Here is a 12,313-nt window from a genome sequence, read left to right on the forward strand (position 1 = left end):
AAAAACCAAGAGTCAAACAAGGTTCTGGGCTACTGAATGTCTGGGCATTTACGATAGTAGGGTTGGCAGTTTAAGACCCATGAGCCAAAGATGGCCCACACCAACTTTCCTACAGTTCATCAACTAGGAATGGTTTTGCATTGTTATGTAGCAGGGAAAAGAAAAAAAAATACTTCATGACACATGAAAATTACAAGAACTCCAAATTCAGGGTCCGTAATGTTCCATGAGCACACTCATTTACTACGCGCTGTCTCTATAGCTACTCTGCGCCTACAAGGACAAACACCAAAATCCATAAGGCAGCAGAACCTACCATGTTTACCATCTGGCCTTTTTGGAAAAGTTTACTGTCCCCTATGGGATGGTGCTCTTTTTAGAAAGATCTCCTCCTTTCTCAAGGGATAAGGAGTAAGGTTGAAGGCCCAGCTGAGTCACAATCAAACTGCCATCAACAGAGACCTGGCCTGATGCCACAGCTGCACGGCATAAATAACAATATGTGATACTAGGAAATGCTAGGTATGACACAGCAGACATTCTCCAATGTTTACCATATGCCAGACAATATGATAAATGTTCTAAGGCAATACACTTAAGAAAAAGAAATGGAGGGGCTCTTGGGTGGCTCAGAGGGTTAAGCCTCTGCCTTCGGCTCAGGTCATGATCTCAGGGTCCTGGGATCAAGCCCCGCATCGGGCTTTGGCTCTCTGCTCAGTAGGGAGCCTGCTTCCCCCCCCCCCCGCCTGCCTCTCTGCCTACTTGTGATCTCTCTCTCTGTCAAATAAATAAAATCTTTAAAAAGAAAATGGATAAAATTAAGTTTAATAATATATTTTATTTAACCCAATAGACCCAAAATATTACCCCTGAAGGTATAATCAATATTAAAAACTTATCAGTTTTTAAAAAATTCAGTTTTGTCGCATCTTTTGGTATTAAGTATTCAAAGTCCAGTGTGTATTTTTTACTTGCAGCCCATATCAACTTGTACAAGCCGCATTTTAAGCACTCAAAATCCACAGGTGGCTTGTGGCTACCATATTGCTCAGAACAGGTCTGAAGTACTATCTCATTTAATACTCACATCAGTGCTCTAACGTGGGTACTATTCTTATTGCCATCATACAGATGAAGAAACTGAGATTAGATGAAATGAAGTGACCTGCCCAAGGCCACTCAGGTAATAAGAAATAGTGCTAAGTGTTCGATTCCAGTGTGGTTCTAGAGCCCTGAGTCTGACTCACTATGACTCCCAAACTATACAGAAGAGACCTGGATATTACTTCCAAAATATTGGTCCCAACAAAATCTCATGTTTCCTCCCTGTCCCTCCTCTGTACTTAGTGCACTCTCACAGTAGTATTTTTTTTAAGGTTTTATTTATTTATTTGACAGAGAGAAATTACAAGTACACTGAGAGGCAGGCAGAGAGAGAGAGAAGGAAGCAGGCTCCCTGCTGAGCAGAGAGCCCGATGCGGGACTCGATCCCAGGACCCTGAGATCATGACCTGAGCCGAAGGCAGCGGCTTAACCCACTGAGCCACCCAGGCGCCCCTCACAGTAGTATTTGAACACACCCATTCTTCTACCTTTTCTCTCTCATCCATGTTGTGATTACCTCAAGCCCCATGTAGGCCTGTAGAAGTCCATCCCTCTTCCACCCAACAGCCGTCTTTACAGCATTCATAAAACTCTCCCCAGCCCCACGCCCATGGCAGACACAGCTAATCCATCTACTCTCTGTTCTGGTAAACCCGGACTTCACCTTGACACCATCAACAGAGCACTCCAAGCAGCCTCTACCATCAACTTGAGATGGCAAATGAAAAGAAACTTACTTTGCATCCCCATGAAGAGCCCAATATTTATGCCACCCAATATTGTGCCATATATAATTTGATGCCTAATAAATATTTGGAATTCTCAAAATAATAATGCCCTGTCTCAACTACATTTCTGAGAAGATTTAACAAGATTACAGCAAAATTTACATTTATAATACTAAATCATTTCTGCCATCTACATTTCCATAAATGTAAACTCCCAGCATCGCCCTGCCAAAAGGAAGCTACCAAGTACTCCTAAGAGAATATAACTCCATTTATTTCTAAGCTCTTTACCATTTTGGTTTTTAGAGTAATTCATGAGTCACTTCTTCAAAACTAAAGACCCAAGGACCTCCCCACTACTCCCCACCGAACTCCCTCCACCAAATTTTCTTTGGCCAATTTCACCCTCACCCTTGCAAAGAAAGAAAGTCAAGTCATGGAATTTTCCTAAGAGAAATGAAGAGTAGAAAAGACAGAGTAAGACCAGAACCCACTATAATATCCTTCTCCTCAAGTTTTGTCATTGCACCTTTGATCTGATGATCACCTTAGCCCAGGCCAAGAGATAATAAATTACAATTCCACTTCCTACTCATGCTGACAATCCCATGGCAATAATAAAGTAACTACCCAATCCCTTCAAGCTTCAAGTGGAAGCACACTACCACAACCAATGCCCCTTTCTCTTCTCTATTCTCCTGTGTTCCTTTCCTTGATACCAATACAAGTATCCGCCCTTGCATTCCAACATCCCACAAACCAGCAGGGATCCATTTGGATACCACAAGGGAGTATCTCCATTCTGTGTTTCTCTTTCCAATGGGCTACTACTTATTATGTATATCCCCACTCCCTATGAAGAGATGACCAAATGCGTAAAATTTAGAGGCAGGTAAATAACTACTGCAAACTTCCTGAAACTGTATTCCAATTTTATTCCTCATTGCAAGCCCATACCTCAAAATATTTCTTCCTTTATTCATTCTCTTCAGTCTCTTTCTTGCATCAAAACAAAAAGTACAAGTTTGTTTGTTTTAAGGATTAATCCACTTACCTGTGCTCCTAATCCTGATCCTAGGACTTCTTATCCATGAATTATCCACCCCCTTCTTTTGCGCCAACGACTTTTACCTCTCTACTGGGCATTTTAAGAGAATATCTACCTCTCTCAACTATCAAATTTCAGTAAAGTGTAGTCTACACTCTTATATTTTCTCATTACCCATTTATTCCCTAAACTTGGCTTTTGGTCCCAACGTTCAACTTAAAACCATTCACTTAAGGATACCCAATGTCCTTTTCTCTGTCTTCCTCTTCTCTTCTCTGTCCCTCTGGGACACTCAGCTCTATCAAAACTTTCCTTCTTACAACTTTCTTCCCTTGGCTTCTGAAACATCTCACCATCTTCAACCTATCCCTGTCTCTGGCCACTCATCATTCATCCATTTCACTGATTTCTTTTCCTTCTTCCAAGCTTCTGTCACCAGTATTGTTCCAGTAAGTTTTGTCTCTCTTATACATCTTATGGATTCCCACCAAGACTCCAAGAATTGTCTGCTTGTGTGAAAACAATGCTTTAGACTCTCTCCCTAGCTACAATTTCAAAACTATCTGCTGTACATCTCCACCTGGATGTCTCCCCAAATTTATATCTAAAGCAGAATGTAGCATCTTTTCAAAAAACAGACACACAAACCTCTATCCCCCCATGGCTGCCACTCCCAGCCGTCAGCTCTTTCCTCCGGGCACACCCTTCCCTCCCCTAGTATGTGAAATGACTGTTCCCACTAAATGCCAAATATATCAGCAGGAGTGGAACACGTATGAATGGACATTTGTATAACTCTGGATGTAAAAGGTAACACCACCAAGCACAAGGTCATACACAAGAAGCACTATTTACAAACCACACTGAATTCTTATATAAAAACAAGAAATAAAAAGTCAGACCTTCTGCACTTTAAAATATATATTATCCTTCTAGAACCTCTGAAACTTTTCTAACCCTTCCTTTCTCTTATTCCCCACCTGCCCCCACTCATCCACAATCACATACAACAAATAATCAGGAAATAATAAATTAGTGGAGGAAAATGTCATTGGGCAAACAACTAGTTGTAGCATTGTAAAGCCCTCTTGGCAACATAAAGGATCAAACGGTAACCCAGCCCGAATTCTTACAGGATCTGATTTCTATTTCCACCACAACCCCTCAGTGAGTCACTGGGACAGTGACTCATTTTGTGTTAGAAAAGGAGCAGCACATGTTTTAACTTGGAGTTTAAAGAATCAGTAAGTTTTCTTTCAGCTTCACTCAATCACTGATTCATAAATCAAACCCCAAAATAGGATTCTCCATTGCTTAAAACGAACACCCATGCTTAGAGTTGGGGGATGCTTGAAAGCCAATACAGAAGTCTGGGAGGGGACTTGGCTCAGCTACCATGAATCACCACAGACGTGCAAAGGCACGCCTCCCATTCTCAGGCTTTCCAACACTTGGTCAGGAGCCATTCATGAGATAGTAAAAAGCAGTCGTTTTCATTTTAATGTGGCTAAGAATCACTTGTGATGACTGCTTGAAACAAATGTAGATTTCTAGACCTTACCCATGTCTTAAAGGGGTGGCCCTGGCATTTTTTTTTAAGATTTTACTTTTAGCCAATTCTACACCCAATGAAGGGCTCGAACCCACAACCCCGAGATCAAGAGTTGCATGCTCCCCAACTGAGCCAGCCAGGCACCCTGAGTCTGTGCTGTTCATAAGCACAACTCACACAGTGAAAAACCCAGAAACAGGATTTAGCGTTAGAAAGATCCATGAGGCTCCTCGCCCAGCCCCCACTCCATGCAGAATCATTAGTCCATAAAGAGCAACTCCACCTTGAGCTGAAATAAGAAACTTGCACGAATATGCAGGTAAGCATTTTAAAACTCCTTAGTTAGCCTTATTTTCTTCCATATCAGAAAAATCAACATTTGCAAATATATCCTAAGGTCTTACACACAGTTCTCCATATGTTAGGAAAATTTCCTAGAGTGGAAATAGCACTGGCCTACAAACTTAGGGATGTGTGAGGTCTTCAGCTCTGCTACCAATAAGTGATTTCACCTTGGGCAAATCATCAAACACCAGGCCTCGGTCTCCTTGGACATAAATTAGGTGACTGAATTGGCTTATCTCTGAGGTCCTGTCCAGATCCTGCATTCTATAAAGCTCCAAGGAAAGTGGGTAGAGAGCTAGCACTGCATTGTGATTCTTCAGATCCAGACTGGATTTCGTTAGATCCAGGACTACATCACCCCAAGCAAATGTGATGATAATTTTATAGGAAGATGACTGATAGAACATTGTATCAATATCCCAAAGTAAGACAAACAAAAACTATGTCATACTCTTCCATCCAATCTCAACCTTCAAATTCGGAACCAACAGAACCAACTTCAAATGCAGGCTTCACTATTTAGCTTGTTAACTCTGGAAAGTTATTTTTTTTCTCTCTTAGCCTCAGTTTCTTCATCTCTAAAATGAAGATAATAGTGCCTTCCTCACAAGCTTATTGACGTTAAGAATTGTGCATTAAGTCCCTGGCACTATAAGGAAATTCAATATTTAATATGTTAAATCCCTTTCCCGGCCCCTCCTAGTGATGTGCCTTTTACAGGGTTCCCACTTCAAGATCACACCAACTGATGATTAATAACTGCCTCGGTCATGATTGTTGCTATTCTTTTCTAATAACAATAGCTAATAACAACAGGGTAACAACAGCTATCCTCTTCTTGAATAATTCCTATGTGTTAAGTGCTTTCAACATGTTACCTCACTCAATCTGTACAATAGCCTTGTAATTGCATAAGGCAGGAACCACTATTCTCCAGGTAATAAAACTGAAGCCCGGTGAGATCATGACTGCCCACAACCATACAACCACTAATGGACTCTCAGGTAGCCTGGCTTCATGACTACACTGTGGTCCTTTATCTTTCAGATAGATAGATAGATATCACAATACCAAAGACATGTGAATGAAGAGTCCACACCCTTTAAAAATAATTCTCACATACCTACAAGTTCAGACTTAGCTCTCCTGACAAAGCTGCCTGTGAAAACCTGTCCTGGGAGATCTGCCCACACACTACAGTAATTAATCTACTCTCGTAAAAACCACGGGACTGATTTTGATCTACAAGCCATGAAACGTATGTTCCAGAGCTTTGTTTCCACCAGAAAGCCATCTGAACTGAACTGGATGATTTTTTTAAGTCTTTCAGATAATAGCTCAAACTTAAGAAGCATTGATTTCCCACCCTTACTGGATCAAGATGGAAAATAAAATACCCCCTTGTCAATGTGGGAAAGAAAGACAATAAAGGACAAAAAAGAATTTTTAACTCTTAAAAAGTTAAACTTTTTGAATCTCCAAGATTTTAGAGCAAAAGAAAAAGCAATTACTAAAGGACATAGACACACGCCCTCATAGAGTATGCCTCATGCCAATGCATCAGTGGGAAGATGGAAGTAGGCCTGGCCCAATAAATAATTAAACAATGCATCCCAACCAGCAGGCACTCAACCACAAGATGCCCTGCAGAGCACCCACGGCCTCCGCTGACATTTTGTTTAGGGTTTTTTCTTAAATCAGGTTTACGTGAACCACCGACAATGAATTCATTAATGAGGGGAAAGGGTGAGTTCATATTCTCACTCAAGAGAAACACTGAAAGTTTACACAAGAACATTTCAGATTGTAGAAAGAGGAGGGCATAAGGCAGAAATAACAATTTCAAGGACGTTAAAAATAATTCAATCATTCCATATGGCTTCACAGATGAGAAGATAATTCCCATTTATGACCCATGAATTCAAACATTCTTCAACTTTTTTTCTTGATCTGGCATGGAACTCCAGAGCAACCTCTCACTAATGGAAAAGATAAAAACCAAGAAAAAAAGACATAAAGGAACAGACTCACTCTCCACCCAACATGCAGTCTGATTTGACTTCAAATCTGATTTGATTTCAAAAGTGACTCCATCATCTTTCCTCTAGTAATTTCTACCTGCTGAACTTTTACCATGTTTTGTTAATTAGGTCCACTTAACTATTTTATGTGACAGAAGACTCTGAACCTAGCTCTGTTCAGTATAAAGGTGCTGGTGGTGATGGTGGCGATGAGGGTGAAGATATTGGTGGTGATAATGGCAAGCACACTTCTGTGTCTGAATCTCTCCACTGAAGAGGCATTAATATACCTTGACAGATTGCCACAAAGTCTAGTAGAAACACTTTTCTAAAGGGCTGCCGTTCACCCAAGAAAACTCATAATTGATCCCCAATAAGTGGAGAAACGTATTTAAAAATGAATAAACTCCCCTGGGGCAAATAATACATTATAAGTCAATTTAAAAATTTAAAATTTAAAATACACAAATAAGAAAATAAATAAATAATAAAAATTAATAAACTATAATGTAATCAATGCTGCTGGCCTCACGGATGGAAATGTAAATAAAATCTTCCTTATATCTTTCAAATAAATAAATGAACTCTTCCTTGAGGACAAGCCAAACTTTTCTGTCTTCTTTCTTTTTTTAATTCATTTATCTCTTTTCATTTTTTATTTGAATTCCAGTGTAATTAACACACAGTGTTATACTAGTTTCAGGTGTACAATATAATGGCTCAACAATTTCATATATTACTCTGTGCTCATAAAGATAAGTGCACTCTTAATCCCCTTCACCAATTTCACCCATTCCTTTTTTAAAGTATATTCTGCAATATGACTCCTTTAGCTATTACCATTTCTGACACAAACTAAGCTACCAATGCATTCTGGTTATGGTGAAACACTGCTCTGCCCCCAGGAATTTCTAAAACAGACTGTTAGAAACAGCCGCTTAGAAATAATACCTCTCTTTACCCAGCTCTACTGGATGATGAATCTTTATTAGAAGCAACCTTTTCTTGGAGGCCCTCATAAAAAAGTAATGACATAATCAGACCTAAAATGTATTTATTTGTTTGTGTTTATGTGGCAAGGGAGGAAAAAAAAAAAAAAACGGATCCTAGGAGGATCTCTGGATTTAGAAGACCCATTGATTTAAAATGCTCATTTGTCTACATATTGCTGCCACTGGAGAAGTTAGATTTAAAAAAAAAAAAAAAAAAAGTGTCTTGGTCCTTGAGTCCTAACATTACAGGAAGCATCTGCTTTGAGAACAATGACTCACAGCCTCTGATAACGGAGTAACATTCTCCTTTGCAAGGGAGAGAGTGCTCCCAGAAATGGTATTTTCAATGAAACTCTATGTCAGCAGAGTCAGAAAACAGCCTCTAGAAGAAACACATTTTCTCTCTCTCTTTTTCAAAGATTCATGCTGCCCTCAGGATAGTGTCGTCTGACCCAGTCTTGAGCATTTTAGACTTCCTAGAGACATGGGACCAACTCTCTTCTCAAAAGATAAATCTAAGAAAAAAGTTTTAAAATGAGCCAGAGTCCTCCCCATCTCCCTCAACAGTGTTGGTACTATTTGCAGAAAAAAGAAGAGACTGATAAAGGAGATTACAGAAAGATAATGCAGTAGAAATTCTAAAATAAGAGTATACAAACATCGGAGCAAAGCCCAAATATTTATCAAAATCCGCCATGTTATTCTGGACCTCTGCAACGCAGTAAAACTACTGCACTAGTAGAGCCAAAATGACAACTCTTAGTGGATAAATAATGACTGTGCAACTACATTAAGTAATGTCTGCTCGAACTTAGTATTTCAGTATTTTCTTTAGCCATCATTGTAAAACCAGGATTCATTCATTCATTTTCAGAAATAATAGTTCAATACCAAAAACAGAAGTCTATTCTCATATAAAAGGAAATAATACATCCTGCATGTTCTTCTTCAGTATGATTATGGAAAATACTAACAGCAGGTGTTGAATTCCACATAGGCTGGAATACTAACGTTCACTTTATACCTGCTCTGGAATGTAAGTTTCGTTATCCTCACTTTACAGGTGAGGAAACCGAGGCTCAGAACAGTCAGCTAACTGCACACGATCATACAACCGGTGCTAGGACAATCTCAGGTCTTAAGCACTAAGCTACATTTCCTCTTCAGGGAAACAAGGCCTCTAACTTTCCTGACATAACTCCTAGGAAAGACAAAGAGGCTTGGCTCCCATACGCATGAACTCTTCTTAACTTCCATCCCAAACTTTACTCTCCTAGTCAGTCAACCTCCAGTGGGAAGAAAAAAAACAAACAAACAACAACAACAAAAAAAAAACCACAGATACAGATAAAATTTGATTTTAACTTTTTTCATGATGGTGTTAATTTATGTTAGTAGAGGATAAACATTTAGAAGATGAACTATTGTGTAATCTCTTCCACCTTTCATTATGTGCTCTTACATTAATTTTTTAAGATAACTCTTAACACTGTAGGCATTTATGCCACAATCTCTGCCCTCTGATGAAACATCTAAACATGCTTCTAGTTAACTGTGTTTATAGTTAGGAAGTAGGATTATGGGTGATTTGGGTTTATTTCCTTTACTTCCAAGGATGTAATCACTGAGTATACACTACTCTTTCAATTAGAGAAAAAAATATAATAAATGTTTATTTTAATGGAAAAAGGCTTAAGTATTTACCCCCAAAATTATTTTTCCCTCCATATTAAAAAAGAAGACATTCATTGACCCAATTTAATCCTAAACCAGATTTGAATCCAAATTTAAGAGATGTGGGTTCTTTTACAATGACTTCCACATTTACATCATTTTTTTCCTGTACTTTAAAAATTAAGAAATATTCCATAATACTGAACTTTTAACACTGTGTAGCTCTTTTCCTTTCCACAAGCCTACTTAATAAAATCCTTAGCACTCAATAAATATAAAAAAAACATGGTTACATATGGTTTATGTAAACTATATATAAATATGATTTTGCCTCAGCCTGTTAACCTTACCCATTTCCCCCTCTGGGCTGTCACTGGCCTACATTTCCCAGTCCCCTTTGCAGCTAAATGTGGCCATCAGAAGAGGAACAGAAGTGATATGAGCCTCCTCTAGGTCTATCCTATAAAAACCTCCCACATGAGAATTCCATGCTCCTCCCCTGCAAATGTGGAAGCCACATGTTGATGATGAGGGAGCCACAAAGTGGAAGGAACCTGGGTCTGTGCATCTCCAGTTGGGAAAGTATCCGGGAACACCATTTTGGACTCTCCATGAGCAAAAATTAAAAGCGTACTACATGAAACACTGCGACTCTGGGGTTTCTCTGTTACCCTACCTAACCCATGGCTCTATTAATATACCGCAGTTACTACTACAGAAGGGTAAGACTTCATGCTGTTTATCTTACCTTTTTCAAAAACTCCTTCTGCTTCCAGGACAGAGACCGTGAGGTTGGCTGCCATCTTGACCAACTCTGCCTTCACAGTGACCTGGGGGGGGCTGTGTTCCAGAAGATCAACCCCGATGGTTACATTTCCTCCAGGCCTGACAATCCCTGGGGCCGTCACCAGAAACCTAGGCCTAAAGAGTTCCCAAGAAGAGAAAAACACAGTTTCTTATCTTTACATCTCCATTCTTTTCCGATGCTCAAATTCCACAGATAGTGAAATAGACTTCATACTGCGCCAACTGCAATTGTTCCAATTATTCCAACATGGCCCCACTGCTCCATTTAACAACTGCACTGAAACCCTTCTGAAACAAGAATTCCCATAAGTCAACCTTAATACAGTAATTCCTGCACCACTAGAGGAGAGCATGTGTTATTATTTCCATTTTATAAACCACAGACAGCGCAGGATGAGCCTGTGTGGATGGCTTACGCTGACGCAGGCAGAAGTTATTGGCAACGTACAAGCTTCTAAACTTCTCCTTTACAGACAACCTTATCCCAGCATGATTTTTTTTTTCTTGGCTTAAACACACACACACACACACACACACACACACACACACACACACAATTTTGCGGTTTTTATTCAAACCTTCATCCATGGGCATCTGCCCCAGAAAACATCACCTAACAAATACCACTGATTGAAATATACCATCAGAAATTAACCGACCAGTGGTAAAACGTCCAGGTGTAGCAGTGCATAAAAGTCAGCAAAAACAGCACTTTCTCTGCACCAGCCGAGGGTTAAAAAAGGCTCAGCTTCAAAAAACCGTAGGATGGGGCACTTTCCATTAATGTGGGTGTCTCATTAGCTATCTTCCTACGGTGTCTGCAGCGGAACCACTTCGCCTCAGCCACACCTTGCCAACGCCGCCGCTGAGAGACCTCGGAGAGGAAAAACACATCACAAGCCTTGGGGGGGAAAAAAGCACGATCTTTGCGGGGGAGGTGGGGGGAATGTTGAGGGAAAGGCAGAGGCAACGTGTACTAGAACTAACTCGACTCCCTAGAAAGTCGCTACGGCCAGAAGACACTGCAACAACTTGCACGGGTGGAGAAAGTCACTGTCCCGCGGAGAACCCAGCTGCAGCGACAGCCGGTCTACCCTCCCGGCCGGTGCCCCGCTGCGCTGTGCCGCCCCGGGGCCGCTTCCCACCCCTGGCCGCGGCCGCACAGCCGCCGCCCCCTCCGCCCGCCGGGCCGCCCGCACCCGCACCCGCGCCCGCGCCCGCGCTCCTACCCGGGGGCCGCGGCCAGCACCGAGGTCCACACGCACACGAGGTGGGCGGCGGTCAGGAGCCCCCAGCCCCGCATCTCGGCCGCGTCTGCCTGGGCCACCGTCGGCTCCTGGGGAAATCGGGGTGTGGCTTTCCACCTCCTCCCCGCTTTTTTTTCCCCCTGACTCTGGAGTTTAGCAATCTGAAATGGGCGCGCCTAAAAGCGGAGTGAGAAGTCTAAATTGAGACAGGGCTGGGTGGCTCCACCCCTCCCACCGGCATCACAATGGCGCTTCTCGCGGCTCCCGCCGGCATCGAAAATCCCGGTGGGGGGTGGGGGGGTCAGAGAGCGGTCTCTAAATGCGGGGGAGCCCGGCCCGGCCCCGGCATCCCTGCTCCCCGCGGAGAACACGCGCCGCCCACTTCCCCAGCCCACCGGGTTGCCGGGCTGTTTACACTAGCGTTCTACCAGCGATGCCCGGAGTGAATAAACAGGCCCATCCTTGTGAGGAGAAATTCAGAGCAGCTATGTGAAGTGGGGGAAAAATCAATCATTGTCCCCCAGACTGTGAGTCATAATTTTAGAGAAATGGCAAACACACACATATGCACACACACAGAGGCCAAACCGAGGTATTTTCTGGCGAGTCGTTTAATGTATATGAAAAGACAGGAGAAAAACTGTTTTTACTTAAAACGCAGATTAAGGTATTTCGTTTGCCTCTCCAGGAAAATGTTGTGGTTTCTCAGTTGAGGAAAAAAAAAAAAAAAAGCAAGAAAGGAATTCTGGCACACTCAACAGTTCGGTGTTGCTACTTGGAACTGCGATGAACAAT

General features: G+C 41.6%; 1 protein-coding gene across 2 annotated transcripts in view; it reads right to left on the reverse strand.

Moving 5' to 3' along the window:
- Positions 1 to 11,892, reverse strand: part of CD109 (CD109 molecule) — a 136,832-nt gene extending 124,940 nt beyond the window's left edge. For both annotated transcript variants that reach the window (XM_059400144.1, XM_059400145.1), the window contains exons 1-2: positions 11,501 to 11,892; positions 10,213 to 10,385 (exon numbers count right to left, since the gene is read on the reverse strand). In XM_059400144.1, coding sequence (XP_059256127.1) covers positions 10,213 to 10,385; positions 11,501 to 11,574 — 247 coding nt within the window. In that variant the 5' untranslated portion in view covers positions 11,575 to 11,892. The remainder of the gene's footprint in view (positions 1 to 10,212; positions 10,386 to 11,500) is intronic.
- Positions 11,893 to 12,313: the final 421 nt, after the last annotated feature.

This window comes from Mustela nigripes, chromosome 5 (assembly GCF_022355385.1).
Source record: "Mustela nigripes isolate SB6536 chromosome 5, MUSNIG.SB6536, whole genome shotgun sequence".
NCBI lineage: Eukaryota > Metazoa > Chordata > Mammalia > Carnivora > Mustelidae > Mustela > Mustela nigripes.